The sequence below is a fragment of the Podarcis muralis genome, chromosome 1, assembly GCF_964188315.1.
Source record: "Podarcis muralis chromosome 1, rPodMur119.hap1.1, whole genome shotgun sequence".
Classification (NCBI taxonomy): Eukaryota; Metazoa; Chordata; class Lepidosauria; order Squamata; family Lacertidae; genus Podarcis; species Podarcis muralis.
The window spans coordinates 97,527,099-97,544,057 of NC_135655.1; the positions used below are offsets into that span (position 1 = coordinate 97,527,099).

Sequence of the window (16,959 nt, forward strand, 5' to 3'; positions counted from 1 at the left end):
TCCCTGACAGATATGGAGACATGCTTCCGACATTGGTCTCACCATAGTTTACTTGGATGGGGCAGGGTGGTAGTGGGAAGTTTGGGGCTATATATTGGATCCACATTGGTGGATCCAATCTGGTACTCCCAGCAGTATGCTAACACAGTCCTAACCTCACCACCCTCTGCCCCAGCCCATCCCTATCCAAATAGACTGCAGTAATGCTGGTATCAGGAGAGAAGGTCTGTGGCTCCATCTCACTACATAGCCTCAGAATTTTTGGCCTTAGAATTTTGATCACAAACCATGACCCTCTATGCTTCATTACAGGCTTTCAGCAGCCTAGAACTCAGCTAGATTGGTAAAGAAAAGGCGTTTTATATGCGCTGTATATGCATTATAACACTGTGGCACCAGGTGGCACTGTGAAGGTCCGTTTTTGCCAATGCGATTTGTCATACAAAGTTTGCAACAAATTTAACTGAAATGCTTCTTTGATGTTTCTAGATCCAGCCTTATTCTGCACCCCAGATCTATCATAGTAGAATACCACCATACCAGTACATTTGGGAAATGAAAGTTAGCAACTCTTTTTCAGATATGGAGAGGAGGAGGGACAGACGGACTAAAGGCTAGTACTCCAGAATCTAGCTTTGTAAGAGACAATGAGTTATTTTATCCTGCCCTAGTTTCACCAAAGACTCCTAAGTAAGCTTAGCAGTGAATGAATAAGAGGAGAGGTCCCTTGATCTGTTGAGTCCCTGTTCAGTTATATGTACTAGAAGATTCTTGCTATGTAAAGTCAGTTTACAGTGAGCCATCAATGCAGATAAATGCAGTATTTTCTCCCTTGCTTCCTTTTGCTAACACCATTGCCTCATTCTCCCATTTCTTAATTTTCTTTAAATACAATTCCATTTTCAATACCCACAAGGCAGCCTTCAACATTTGTCGGTGATAACTAGCTCCAATCTAGATCCCACTTTAGGCCTCGGTGGAAAAACTCCAATTTTAAAATAGCAAACAAAATGTTACAGGCTCTCATTGGGAAACTAAATAAATTATCAGACATTGCAAACAAACTGAATTATCCTAATCCTCCCAGGAGCAAGCATGACTTTGAAAAAGATTCAGGATTTCTTTCCTGCAGAAATGCATCACATACTGACCCCACAGATCATGAAAATTCATTTTTTTCCCTACCTACCAGAGGGGGAAATCTTATATAAAAGCAATCCATTGAGTAATTGCCACAGGAAATGGAGAGTTCCATTTTAAAATTCTTTTCCATTTTTAAAAATAATTTGTTGTTGATAATGAGGAAAAATAACCTTTAGCAGAAAAAAAAGAATTGCTAACTAGAAAAGTATTAAGCAGAATAGGTGGTATAGATAACGTTTCCAATAAATTGTTTTGTTTAATTTCTGCTTAAGAGCAAAACCACAATTGTCAGAGCTTCTTGGTACATTGTTGTTAGGACTGAAACAAATGGCCAGGATGAAATACTGCTTTCCAGGGGCTGAACTAACACCCCAATTCTCCCCTTTCTTTTTCCATGTTGATTCCTGTTGTCTGCTAATGTGTCACTTTTTGCTAGTGCTTTGGTGGCATAGTTTGGATCTTCCTGTTCCTGAGAATAGTGACATGGATAATTTCAGCCAACTGGTAAACATGCTGCAATCACAAAGCCATAAATCCAATCAGATTTGACGATAGCCACAATCACACCATACATTTAAAGCACTATGATACCACTTTGAACAGTCATGGCTTGCCCTAAATAATTGTGTAGTTTGTTAATTCCAAGAGTTCTGTTTGTAGAGGGGTTGATTATGAAGCCACTCTGGGAATTATAAGTTTGTGGGGTTCACCCTGTATGATGACCTCTATCAAGACAGAGGCAGGGAAAATGTGTCCTTGTTAATTTTCCTCAACCGTTCGGTGGTTTGTTTGTTTGTTTTGATACCATCAACCATGGTATCATTCTAGAGTGCCTGAGTTAGGGGTGGGTGTCACCGCTTTGCGGTGCTTCTGGTCCTACTTGGATGGTCATTTCCAGAGGGTGATGCTTGGGGAGTGCTCTTCAGCCTTGTGGATCATTCAATGGTGGGGGGTCCCTCATAGTTCAATGTTATCCCCCTTGTGTTTAACATCTACATCAGGGGTGGCCAACTTCAAAGAGACTGCAATCTACTCACAGTTAAAAACTGGCAGTGATCTACCCCCTTCAGATAAAGGTTGTTGAGCTTCTTTAGGGAGGAAGAAAGTGACACTGAGCTCTTTTTAGGAAGGAAAACTCTGTTTTTGGTGGTTCAGGTCAAAGTTGTTAAGCTTTTTTTAAGGGAGCCAAAGTTTTTTAGCTTCTTTGGGGGGAGCTACTGATCCACCCATGATCTACTGGTAGATCACGATCTACCTGTTGGACATGCCTGATCTACATGAAACCTCTGAGTGGGGTCACCCAGAGTTTTCAAGTACAATGTCAGCAAAATGCTGATAGCACATAGCTCTACTTTTCCTTTACATCTGCAGCTGTGGCAGTGGATGTGCTGGACCATTTTCTTGCCCCAGTAATGGACTTCTGTCGGCTGTCATTTGTGGGTGGAAGGGGGAGTGCCTCCATCTAATCCATCCCCTGCCCTCAGTCCAGCATAAGGGATGTTTGGATTAGTCTGTTATTCACTGAAAATTCGTAACTGATATCCACATAATACATTGAAATTGCCCATTCCAGATAAGGTGGATCATCATGTAGTATCTATCTAACTTTCTATGGTATTGAAGTAGGGATGCGGGTGGCGCTGTGGTCTAAACCACTGGGCCTCTTGGGCTTGCCGATTGGAAGGTTGGCGGTTCGGATCAGTGTGACAGGGTGAGCTCCTGTTGCTCGGTCCCAGCTTCTGTCGACCTAGCAGTTTAAAAGCACATCATTGCAAGTGGATAAATAGGTACCGCTGTGGCAGGAAGGTAAACAGCATTTTTATGTGCTCTGGCTTCCTTCACAGCTTCCCATTGCACCCGAAGCAGTTTAGTCTTGCTGGCCGCATGACCTGGAAAGCTTTCTGTGGACAAACGGCGGCTCCCTTGGCCTGTAGCGAGATGAGCGCCACAACCCCATAGTCACCTTTGACTGGACTTAACTGTCCGGGGTCCTTTACCTTACCTTTTACCTATGATATTAATGGTCTGTTAGGTTGGCAATGGCAATGCAAGTTTTGCCATTTGATCTAACTGGCACTGGAAATAGGTAGACAAAGAACTGAACACCATTAATGCTGAGTTTTACACAGTATGCTAAGAATGTCGTGATTCATCTCTCTTGCATACTGCAACATCTCATATCTTTTAATAAGATTACCCTTTCCATTAGACCATAATTTAGCACAAAGGGACAGGGTTTTTCACTTTAATACCTCTCATTTTAGCTATAAGAAACAAAATGAGGAATCCTATGTAGGGAGAATATTAACTCAGTTTCCTGGTGTCAGTTACAAGCCCTTTCCCTTTGTCTGGACCCTTTCAGAAGAACTGAAAGTCCATGTACCTAACTAACCTTTCCTGAAACTATAATTTAGATTCTGTTTAGCCCCAGGACAATAATTACTTGCCATCACATAGCCTGAGCAATACTGGAGATAAGGGGAGAATAGGACTATGCTGCAGTGCTGACTAGGAAGATACAGTTTTAGAAACATTGGATTTCTTTGCCCCGAGAGGCTGGTAAATTGACCTCAACAATCTATCCCACCTCAGTGAAAGGCAAGAGAGTACCTCCTAGCGATATGTTCTTAACCAGCCAAACAATCAAATGTATCAGATACAGCTGCTAGGTGGTAACGCCAAAAAATAATGATAAATGATTGAATAGTAGGATAGGACAGCATGTATTCTTGATGCATTTTCAAGGGGAAAGTGTTATCAACTGCAATGGTCAGATTAGGTCAGAAGAGAATCATATGAAAAATACAACATTAGTAAAGGGATCCATAGCTAAGGTACATAGCTTTTTCAACAGCTGAATAACCTTATTTAGTTTATATTAAATATGACCAGCCCTTAACCATAACTGGTGAAAATAATATACCATTCTTTGATATCATTTATCAGAAGATGTGTTACTAAAGTGATTGAGGTACATTGTATAAAAGAGAGGTACCATAATTCTTAACTAACAGCTGATTGACACCTCCGCAAAGGACCTCATGCAGTATGTGAACAGATATTAAGAATGTTCAGAACCACAAAGCCCACAAAATTGTGAGACAAGTCGTTCAGTGTTTTGTGGTGCACTTCATTTGCTATTTTCGCTACTGAGCTGTTATGAAATACAATCATCCAAATGTTAAGTTATTATTATTTGTGGGTTGTTGTTTTTTTAAGGCTAATGGGTTCACTACTTCTTTTTTAGGCTTCAATGTTGGCTTTTTCAAGATTCCACCATACCATTCATTGAGGCATTATTTTTTTCAAAGTGCAAACAAACTGTCTTCAGATATCGGCCAAAATGATGCACAACATAGGGGACTCTTAACAGTATCCAGCTGTACTCTCCACATCCTCTAAATCAGGCGCCGGGAATCTACGGCCCTCCAGATATTGCTGGAGAACTGCCCCCATGATCTCTATTTGCCACACTGGCTGGGACTCATGAGAACTGGGTCCAACAACACAGGAAGGGCCACAGCTTCCTCATTTCTGACCTAAGATATTTTGCCATCAAAGTGTTTTCCCATACCATATTACTTAGGGTGACAGTGGCAGCAGAATCACTAAAACCTCATCCTAAAAGGAGGACAATCTCTCATTCAGATGCAGAATTAATTGCCCAATTGTTTCCCCTGCATGCACCACGGAGGCTTATTCCCATCTACACCCTGCAGTGTGAATGGGCATTCCATCAGGTGCCCTGTGGATATGTACCTCTGTCAAGCTTTCAATGTACATCGAGGTACATCAAGGTGTCCAGGTAGATTGGCTGCAGATAAATGTCTGCTCATGAGGAAATGAATCTTCTAAAGCAGGTAACATCTGGTCAGGAGGAAATATAGATAGACTAATATATCATTGTGCTGGAATCTTTTAGAACAGGCATAGGCAAACTCGGTCCTCTAGATGTTTTGGGACTACAACTTCCACTATCCCTAGCTAACAGGACCAGTAGTCAGGGATGATGGGAATTGTAGCCTCAGAACATCTGGAGGGTCGAGTTTGCCTGTGCCTGTTCTAGAATCTAAGTGGCTTAGGTAACACATCAACTGCATACTCCGGCTTCTATGAATTAATATCAACTTTAGAGGTCTAGCTGTTGGTGCCACCTAAAGTATCCACTGAAGGAGCAAAAAAGACACAGCTTTTTCTGTAGTGGTACCACAGCTCTGGAGAGCTCTTCCTATCCAAAATTGCTTTTTTCCATCAGAGATTTTCAGCTCATTTTTAATGTATAGCAACTTTCAGTTCGATTGTTGCTAGGTTTTTTTTTATATGTGAAACATCATTTAGCCTCACTACTGTTAGTTTTCTACTGCTGATTATATTATGTTTTAATAATCTGTGTTGTCTGAACATTAATGGCTATGTTGTAATCGTTCTCATGGATTGTTGCTATGGTTGATGATAGGGATGATGATAAGCATTTAGTTTTTGGCTTGTGGCTAACACCCTTACTCAATACTCAGCACCAAACGTTCAATGAAAACAATGTCACACAGTAAAGATGACTATACAGTTGTTGCAGGAAAGTACTGATATCAGTGTTTCTACAAATTATTTTCAAGATTTGTCACCAATACCATCAGGGCCAGCTGCAGAGATTTTGCTGCAGAATAGTGCTTCCCCCATTCCATGTAGAAAAGCTGAGCAGAGTGACAGTTGGGTAGAGTCCTTCACCACATGCAAGGTCAGCAATCTGGTTTAGGGAGTGCAGAACAGGCTGCATGACAAAATGACAGCGTGGACTCTACTCTACTAAGCAGCTGCCACCAGAGGCAGCCTCATCACTTTGCTGAATGGTAGGGATGGCCCTGAATACCACATTAGACAAGAGTCGTCAAGAACAAATGTGTTCAGCAAGGCATGGCTTTCCTGCTAGTTTCCAATGAAGATTATCACTCAGAGGCACAAGTACAGTTTCAATGCCATACTGAAGTTAGATCTAAGCTAGGCACAGGATCAGACAACAGTTGCGTTTGAAGCTTCAGAACAACCTTCATCACAAAAGGAAGATTAAACACATGCCAGTTGCAGGCTGAGGAAACCAACATCTATCGACCGAGTTCTCATATAGCTGAGCTAATCCCATTACTTGCTGTTCATGAGAGAATGGCTGATAATAGGACCAACATCATCTACCGGGACCCAAGCAACTCCTGATGATGGCCCAGGGTAGTCACGTGAAGCTAGCAGCCACATTGCACTAGATCGATGCTATGATCTAGTTGAGTTGCCTGCAGTGCAGGCGGTGGGACCAGTTGACCCTCAGAGTACCTTGCAACTCTACAAGTCTATGCTGGATACACTAGGAAATGTGGGGAATTTGGAATAGTGAGCACTAATGTAGGGTGGGGCTCACCTTGCAAAACTTCCCCTCATACGTTTCTCTGAATCCCAACCAGAAATTACCAATTTTCCTCCAACCAGCTTACTTTAGATGGAGGGATTTGTGAAACTAGTGACTCACATCCTTAATGTATTAATGTATTAAGGATGTTAAAAAAAACCCAACCTTCTCTGATATTTCTGCAGATAATTTGTCTTTAAAAATTATTCAACAACCATATTTGCAAAAGAAGACATTCAATTTTGGAGGGGTTTTTTAAATTAAAAAAATATATTTCGAAAGGTTGTATGGTTATTACTCAGCATATTATGGGTTGTCATACTCAGAGCAGACCCCTTAAAATAAGTGGACTGAAGTTAGTCATACATCCATTCATTTCAGTAGGCCTACTCTGATGTATAACTAAGATGGAAAGAAGTCTTTGAATCGTTAGAATCACTGAATCATAGAACTGTAGAGTTGGAAGGGACCATGAGGGCTATCTAGTCCAACCCCCTGTGATGCAGGAATCTTTTGCCCAACGTGGGGCTTGAACCCATGACTCTGAGATTAAGAGTCTCACGCTCGACTGACTGAGCTAGCAAGTCATGGGTTCCTAACCGAAAAGTACAGAGCTATGTCATAATTGTGCATTACTTCGACTTAAGAAATGCCTGTTTAGCTTATGCTAGTCTTTATTTTTTAAAATCCAAGACTTTATAAGAAGGATAAGCATTGTAAAGCCTATATGCCATGTTTCTCCAACCTACGCCCAAAGTATTGTGCATGTTTTCCTCTTTAAAAAAACAACCCACAGCTTCACATTGCGGGGGGCGGGGAGAGAAAAGCCCATAGGCTAGAGAAAAAGCCTTATGCTGCTGACCCCTGCTTTAAGAGGGTAATAAATCAATGTTCAAGTAGTGTTATTTCTTTAAAATTGAAGTATGGCTAAATATTATTCTGATATATAATTTGCCATGAAAGGCATTTTCTTTAAGAGAGCTTTTGTTGTTTGGCCCGGTGTGGATGCTGAATAATGGAATTCTCAGCAAGCAGAATATAGGGAGCCTGTACAGTAACTGATGCATAATCATACATTTTGCTGTCAGCTCTGGCATATTATGGGTTGTCATACTCTGGCATCCTCTTCATTTTGCTTGCAAGAGTCTGGATAGCATAATCACAGTGTGGTTGTTTGTCAGCAAGCATAAAGTGTTGAAATCTCTGCACTTCAGCTGCCGGCCAATCCAAGATGTGTGATTTACATAACACCCCCCCCACCGCCCTGCTCCAGCGCTATATTTGTTTACACCAACAATCAACATCCACTTTCAACCTGAATGCATTTTATTTAAAATTAAAGACATAGCAAAACAACGATAGAACAAGACTGAATGACAAGAGACATGGTGAAGAATATGTTCTGCCTCGCGCAACGGCAGCTGCCGGAAAAGGTTCCATAGAAAGCTAAAACAAACAAATAAGCTGTGGAAGGAAGGAAACGAGGCCATAAGCGGAGCACTTCCACAAACTCATAAGTGAACGAAGGGTGATTGTCACCTCTCCTTGTGCTTAAAGTTCTTTCGATTTAAGGTGATAATAAGAAATTTATTGGCCATCATTTCAAGCTCACTTGATTTTAAAAAATATTACAAAGAAAGGATAATACAGAATACAACAGTACATTAAAAGTTAGAATAGAGGTCACAGAATCAGAATTGTGGAGTTGGAAGGGACTCCTAGGATCATCTAGCAACCTCCCTGCAATGCAGGAATGTGCAGCTGTCCCATACAGGGATAAAACTGTTAGAATTCCTGCTCCATGACTGCAGTCATGGGATTTTTGTCTATCACATGATGGTATATGTTTTGACTCCACAGAGTGGGAAGAGACGGAGACAGGATGTTTGTGTTACTGTGTTCCGTGAAGAGGGACTATTGTCCTTTGTTCTTTTTCTTTTTGCTGTCTGATGCTAGAGAGAGAGGGAGCCATGTTGCAGTGCTCCATGTGTGTTTATATGTAAATACAGTAGATTAGCCAAAATGCTGAGTTGCTGAGGTCTGTCCTGCATGATGTGCAAACTCTGCGGATCCCTAAGTGTGCCAGTGTCGGTTGGCATCGGTCGCTGTGATGTTCGGGCGGAAGAAAGCTTATAAAGCACCCAAACAATTGACCAGGAGGGAGGGAACATACCAGTCGGGCATGTGTCTCTGCCAGAGTCCTACTCGAGTGTAGGCTGAACTCCTGACAAAAACTTGCAATCTTGGCATTATCAGCAGCATGCTCTAACCAGCTGGGCTGTAGTTGCTTGGCATGTGAGTCAGCTTTTCACAAGTGACTTCCATGCATCTGAGGCAGGGATGAGGGACCCCTGCTCTGTGTGTCCCTCTTGGCTTGTCAGGCTTCCCCATTTGGCCCACAAAGCCATACACATGCACCTTACACCTGGTAAGGGTGGAGCTTGCCCAAAGATCACTTTGTGCAGCTCCCAAAGTGCCTGACAACCAGCTGGCTCTTGGGAACCTTTGTAGTGCTGCACAAAGTAAGGGCCCAGCACTCCCCCTTCACATCAGCCTCCAAACGATTTGCATCCTTGTGGAGTATATTTGTGAAGGCAAATATACCCGTGGAAACAAGAATAGAAGCTACAGGGGACGGGACAGAAAGCAGGACAAGGGTTAAGTGCTCCTCCCCCTAACATTTAGCCCTTCCAAATTACCTCTTGCTGAAGTATCCATTGGATGCTCGCACCAGTGTTTCCAACTCATGTGTAGTTCTAGCCTTAATCTAGGAATGCATGCCAAATATACTTCATGGTAACTGAGCAGCCACAAACTATTTCTGTATTGGTTTATTAGACACAGAAAAAATTTGACGAGTGTCTATTCTAAATCTGAACTATTATGAACTAATGAACTTTCTATCTCAAAAATATTTCTACAGAAAATGAAATGAAAGTATTCCAGTAAATGTGTAGTATTCATAGAATCATGGAATTGTAGAGTTGGATCTACAAGGGTCATCTAGTCGAACACCCTTCAATGCAGGAATCTTTCATCCAATGTGGGGCTCAAACCCACAGCCCTGAGATGGAGTCTACCAGCTGAGCTATCCTATTCAGCTAAGTTTTCCTCAGAGTCAACCCACTAAAATTGCAGGACATGACTAAATTAGGCCCATTAGCTTCATTAGGTCTTCTCTGAGGAAACCTTGGTTGACTACCACTCAATATCCTGAAAGCAGTGTAAACTGAGAGAAGCTATAATGTTTAAGTAGGTACAGTTAGCTAAAAGAGAGGGAAACATCTCAGCATTTCATGTTTCTTCAGAGCTGTTGACTGAGAAACCTCCCATGTAAGTAGGCAGAAATGCAACAATCCTGCCCGGTCTGCTTTGAGAAATGGAAGCAATATATTTTAAAGGTAGAAACAGCACTTTTTTAATGTACCCTGACCTTAAAAGCTAGATGTCAAACTTAAGGCATTATCTATCTATCTCTCCCCTCCCCACCATTTCTCCCTTCTAGGTTCTTCCAGCCATGGGCTTCCATTTAGTTGTGTATTTTTGCAACAAAGCAGGGATGGTGCTTCATTGTTCTCTCAGCTGAAGGGATAATCAATGCAATATGGGGAATAAGGCAGCTTGCATGGCTGGAGGGGGATTCTGAACTGCTTTTTTCTTTGTCTGAAAGTTAAAAGTCCTTTGGAAATATACAGCCTTTTCATGCCATGTGTGGTTGCTTCACAGTTCCCTCCTTGCCACTTTCAAGCTGGTTTATGTGCGCGTCAAGAGAAGTTCGGGAGAATGAATTTTCGCCTGTCTTAAATTCCCTGTATGACAGACATAGGAAGTTGCTGTGGAATTTGTACAACTGCCAAAATAACAAATCTCCCATAGGACTACGGGAATCAAATGCGAATAGATATGCTAAGGTGTAGAGAGAATTATGACTGATAGGAAGAAAGAAGTAAAGCAAAGATCTTATTAGCTAACTGTATTAATTAGGCTAGAAAGATAGCACAGTGACATTTTAGATGGTCTTAGTCAGAGGCTGTGGATTGGGCTTTAATAATTTTCCTTACTACGTTTAATGCCATCTAATTAGCTCATCTCACCCTGCAGATTTGCTCAGTTCACTTGAAATGAATTTAAACATATACATAGACAAGATCAGAACAAAATAGGCTTAAGCGCTTCCCTTTCTTTGATGCCATGATAGCACCATTAATACACTGGGACATGGTCTAAGCAAACCTCTGGTAATGGAATGTACCGCCTTTTGTAGTGAGGCTGCCAATATACGTGCCACGATATAAAAATTGAAGATTAGTACATTAATCCAAGCTAAATGTCCTATTTAACATGCTTGGTAATAAGAAACTTCCTTAGGTGAAAATGCATTTCTAAGGCAGGATATATTTGAAAAGTTAAAGAGAAGTGAAAAAAACCTTACTTTTCTGACACCTTCTTCCAACATAACCTTCCATGCAGGAGCACACGTTGTTTCTCATACACTGTCCATTGTTTTTACAAGGAGGATTGCAGAAAGCTAATTTGAAAAAGCAAAGAAAGAAAGTAAATGCCTCACTACTAATGTGTCTGGGAACTGCAGCATAATCTCTCGGCAGCATGATGCTATGGAATGCAGTACCAGCAAGGCAGTGCCTAGAATAATATCCAAGACTCCAGATTGGTGTAGCTCATGTTTCCACGGCTGCTTGTTTCTAGCCATAGGAGTTGCTGTGGCATTGGGGGAGTTTTCACACTGAATTGAGGTGCTGTGGTTGATATGACCTGGACACAAAGGGCTAAAGCCTCTCTCCTCCATGCCATATTCCCAATCCATCTTCTCTCCTCCAAATAGACTTGGTGAAAAAGACAGAAAGAAAAACCCTATGAAGGAAAACTCCATTGCAAATCATTCATTCATGGTTTTCCAAACTTGGATCTCCAGCCATTTTTGAACTACAACTCCCATCATCCCTAGCTAGCAGGACCAATGGTCAGGGAAGATGGGAATTGTAGCCCAAAAGAGCTGGAGACTCAAGTTTGGGAAATCCTGCCTTAGTCAATAACACCACATGAAGATTGGTTTTTTGGCAGTATTCTACAAATGCACAAAACAAAACAGGACAGAATGATATATAAATTGTATAGTAACTAAAACATCTATGACAGGAAAAAAACTATTGACTGCTCTCACACATTAGAGGGAGGAGGAAAGTGGGAACCATGTTTCCTGTGACATGCAAACACAGTCTTTTTGTGATTAGATTAGGTCAAGATTAGGAAAATATGCATGCATTTGTAACCAAAAGTTTATATCAGATGCCTCCGCTCCCCACCCCCATAAGAGAAGAAAAGACCCAGCTAGACTGTTTCTACGGGTGTCAAAGCAACTCAGTTAGTGAAAGTTCAGCCCCTGATAAAGAAGAAAAGAAGAGAAGTAGTTTATAGTCTGTCCTTCTCATTTACACTGAATTTAGATTAATGTGGGTAAGTATCAGGCTATTTCCTATAATTGTGAACATACTGGGTTGTGGAATAATAAAATGCTGTCTTCTACACTGTGTAACATTTTGCCAACGTATACTTTGAAGTTCAGTTAATTACACACTGCAAAACCGTTTGCAATGGTACATTCAATATATTTTTCACACATTCCACTCTGTTGCAAAAAAGAAAGTATAGAATGTATCACACAGCTTTCAGTTGAGACATTATTCTACACATCCTCTAAACAATATGCCGGCTACACGGTAGGTGACTTGTTCTGGATAAAACTGTGATGCAAGTGGATGTAGCAAATAATTGATGAAGATGATAAAGTAGAGGAAAGGTACATTTTCACCAGTGGGATTCTATTTTTCCATCTTACCGAATTGACACTGAGGTCCAAAGAAACCACGAGGACAAGCACACGTATTCGGCCGAATGCAGGTCCCACCATTTAGGCAAACCGGATTGCAAACAGCTGCATACAATTGAGGAGAAATTCATTGGTTAGTACACAACCATACATTTTTATTCCTGGTTTTTCATAAACGATTAAGAATCCTTGTTTTAAACAAGGGTCACGATCCAAAATGGCAGCTAAGACAGTGCTTCACTGTGATCAAGACACCCTCCCCCCCCCCCATACCAGCAGTGTGTTTTATTTCTTAATTGTTTTGTAATCTTTCTCTCAGGTGGGCTTGTATTCCTGAGGCATAATGTGTTCCTCTTTGGGCAGTTTTGGATGGCTGATCAGTGGTTTGGGGGGTGGAGTGGGGAAGGGGGATTAGCGTAAGCAAGTTAGGCTTTCCCAGCTTGTTGGAAATGTGGTGCTATTGAGATCTTCCATACGCTGACATAACTTCCATTTGTTCATAGCACATAAGAGGTGCGCATTGCATTTTAGCATTGCTGTAAAGGATTTGAGGAGTCTGTCAAGAAAATCTATAAACCACTTAAACCGGCATTTGTGTGCACAAATCATCTTGGTCTCCTATTGGGCAAAAACACCTTAAGGGAACCCAGGCTTGTTTTATTGGTTTGTGGATCAAATGAGAGGGTTTATAAACATGCCTTTCAAGATTTGTCGTTTGCTCCGAACAAACCATCTTGCGACAGGCTTAGTAGTTTATATGAATAAGATAATCATTTCAGCATGCATAATCCTCCCCTGAAATCCATGAGCATTATATGTGGGGCAAAAACAATGCAGGACAGCACTCTAGGGGCATAATCTAGAGAAAGTAAGGTTCACTTAATTGCCATTGAAACTAATTGTGCTCAAGTACGTTAATAAAAATGTGTGTCTCTTTTATCCCTAAATGCACACACATTGTTATTGCAGAAAAGATTTGCAGGGGCTGAAAAAGACTGCAATCTAACAGTCCCAGAGATTTTCTGAAACCAATCAACAGTATAACAGCAGGAATGTACGGGGCAGGGGGACAATGCTGTGCTGCCACCTTCCTGACAGCTGCATTGCTACTGATTACTGGGGAAAGAGGAAAGAGTAGTGGCAAGATCAGGACTGCATGGGGGCACTGGCAGGTGCAACAGATTCACACTGCTGCTGCTTCTGTGCAGCCTCAACCTTCCCACCATGCCTGCCCCATATTGTCTCAGCAAACAGCAGCAACGCCACAGCTGGGAGGCTGGTAGTACAGCACTGTCCCACTGCACCAGACACTCCTGCAAATTTATTTATTCATACATACATACATACATACATACATACATACATACAAGTATTTATATACCACTGTATCCGAGAGACATACAATTTTAAAATACAAAGCACTGTTTGGAAAAAAAAAAATCAGATAATCATTAAAGTGACTGGTTAATAAGTACAGATAGGGTGAACTTACAGAATCATCTGTTTGCCACAACCAGCCCTTTAGAACTTTCTTCTCCATTATAACCATTTACTTTTAAGGAAAGGCCTGGTGCTGTAATGTTTTTATTGTATGTGATCTTTCAGGTCTCTCTCTCTCTCTCTCTCTCTCTCTCTCTCTCTCTCTGTGTGTGTGTGTGTGTGTGTGTGTGTAAAAACCTCAAGTGACTGGTTAATCAAAAATAAAATTCAATAGCTGGAAATCATCCCTGTGAGCTAAAAAAAAAAAAAAGAAGTCTTCAGGAGATGCCTAAAAGTCAAAGTGTGGACACCTTCCAAATATCTTCTGGATGGCCTTTGTAATACAGGGAACGACTAACAGTGCTCCTCTGGATGATCTCAACCATAGAACTGGGATGTATGGGCTCAGGTGGCCCTTACCAAAACAGACAATATTGACAAGTGAACCTCAGGTTCTCTGGAAAAGAGGGAGTCACCAAACACTTCTGCAGGTAGCTCTAGGACTTGTAGAACCAAAGAGAGATGTCTCTATACAACATGCTCTTTCAAGAACTACATGCTACAGTTCCTGAGCTATCAATGGCATTTCCTATGCACCAGCAGAAGGAGCCAACAGACTGTGACGTTCAACTAGTGGCCAGTGGGAGTGGCACAAGTCCCATAATAGTCAAGGGCATCTGAGATCCTGGAGCAAGAGCAAGAAATACTGATAGGATAGATGTCACCAGATCAGAGGGACAGGAAACGGTGTCTAAAGGGACTTTTGTCCCTCACTCACAATAAATATACTCACATGCGATATACTGTCAAATCTGGCTATAAATATAAATTAGGCAGTCGGAACCATAAGGAGACTGAACAGTGGAGCTTCAACGATGCCAATTAGCCCTCTGATTTTTCAAAACAGACAACACAGAAGGAGAGGGGGACACTGCTAGAAGTACATGCTGGACCTAGACAAATGATGGATGGGCATTGCCTCCAAGTGAGGGTGTTGCACCCTTAAGCTATAAAGGATTCTGCTGTAAATCTTTACCTGTCTCACACAAAGGGCTGCTCCATCCAGGTTTGCATTCACATTCATCTGGTGCAATGCATTTCCCACCATTGTGACAATGCCTATTACATACCACTAAAAAACAAATTAGTCCAAGGTTATTTGAGCAAAGTACAAAGTACTGGTTTGTGTTTTTTTGCTTCAAATTGTGCTGATCAAAATCCAGAGCGGCTATGGAAATTTTCTCAGCCCATTTGCTACTAAAACTGAAATGAGAATGATATGTCACTTCCTTTTGTTTCCTGTTGAATTATAGACTATGAAAGGATTTATACAGAGACATTTTTTAAATATTCCAGTAATATAAGTGCATATATATATATAGCCCATCCTGGGTAAATTATTGTTCAAACATGGAGCAAAGAGTGCTATTCCAACACTATAATACACATTTGTGGTTTAAAGGTAATATAGACAGCTTTTGCTCTAAGGCAGATTATTTTGCTAACCACCCTTCACAATAGTTTGAACCTTAATGGCAAAGTTCGCTACTTTTTTTAATTTTCTCTGAGTATTTTTGCATTTGCTTGCATAGCCTTCAATTCCATAAGCATTATTGTACACAATAATGTGTGTGTTCTTCTATTATCAGTGCTCATGCACAGCAAGGTGGGCAGACTTCTTATATAATTGTAATGTGCTTTAGGAAAGCACAGCACAGGGGTGATATTCAAACTTAAATATATTTGTAGACTGTAGCTGCTACTCAGCTGTGTGCTGCTACTGAAGTACGTTTTCGAGCACAATTCAAAGTGTTGGTGCTGACCTTTAAAGCCCTAAACGGCCTCGGTCCAGTATATCTGAAGGAGTGCCTCCACCCCCATCGTTCTACCCAGACACCGAGGTCCAGCGCCGAGAGCCTTCTGGCGGTCCGCTCACTGCGAGAAGCCAAGTTACAGGGAACCAGGCAGAGGGCCTTCTCAGTAGTGGCACCTGCCCTGTGGAACACCCTCCCACCAGATGTCAAAGAGAACACCAACTACCAGACTTTTAACGACAGCTGAAGGCAGCCCTGTTTAGGGAAGCTTTTAATATTTGATGCATTACTGTATTTTAATATTGTGTTGGAAGCTGCCCAGAGTGGATGGGGAAACCCAGCCAGATGGGCAGAGTATAAATAATAAGGCCTAAATGAAAAGGCCTCTGTTCAGTCATCTTACTGTTGCTCACCAGGCACTGGTGAGACTGGCACAGGGCAAATGTACCAGCAGAACCAATATGCCGCTCCTGTTGGTGTGTTTGCACAATTCCAACCTTACCACCACCACCACTTCCTCTCTAACTCCCAGTAAGCAGCAGTGATGATATCAAGCAGAGGTCAGATGAACAGTGGACACTATTACTTATGAAAACTAAACGTAGGCTTCATTCTAGGATAATGTGTTGAAAATACAGGGGTGTCAACAAATAAAATAATTAAATTCAAGAAAGGCAAAATAAAAACAGATGCACATACATGTTTCACATCTAGGACCCACAAATCCATAAACACAGGAACAGATATTTGGAGTGATGCATGTTCCTCCATTCTCACATGAGGGATCACAAAATGCTACATTAAAATACAGAAAACAGATAATTAGAGATTTGGTACAGTATAACAGGTTAGCTACAATCAGGAGCCCCAGTGACCTCCACTCTGTTATTCTCGCATAGCATTTTTCTATATTCCACGACTGCAAAATATGAACCTTCAAGATTTGCAGTAACAGCACAAGTCAATGATTAGAAGAGAGGGCATCAATAGCTGTGTCAGCACCACCTCCTAGTATCTGAAGGTTACACCAGTATTTCAGAAACATTACGAGAGTGCTAATTGCCCATATTTATTTGTTTGCGATATCCGACGTCTGCCTACTCAAGAGTTCCAGGCGAGGAGAAAACAATAACATTAAAATCACAATTGACAATAAATCAATCAGCACCATAAAATTAAGGCCAAACACCAATAAAACAGATGGCAGAAGCAAAAATGAAATATCCCCATACCACCACCCACCCACCCAAAAATTGAGCAGAGATGTGCATCTTTACATA

The 16,959-nt window shown here is 41.4% G+C and overlaps 1 protein-coding gene across 1 annotated transcript in view; it reads right to left on the reverse strand.

Annotated features, from left to right (window-relative positions):
• The window catches only part of LOC114584522 (von Willebrand factor D and EGF domain-containing protein-like), a 193,440-nt gene that overhangs the window by 21,717 nt on the left and 154,764 nt on the right, over positions 1–16,959 (reverse strand). The window contains exons 23-26 of the mRNA XM_077935769.1: positions 16,379–16,474; positions 14,902–14,997; positions 12,396–12,491; positions 10,971–11,066 (exon numbers count right to left, since the gene is read on the reverse strand). Of these exons, the coding sequence (XP_077791895.1) occupies positions 10,971–11,066; positions 12,396–12,491; positions 14,902–14,997; positions 16,379–16,474 (384 nt within the window). The remainder of the gene's footprint in view (positions 1–10,970; positions 11,067–12,395; positions 12,492–14,901; positions 14,998–16,378; positions 16,475–16,959) is intronic.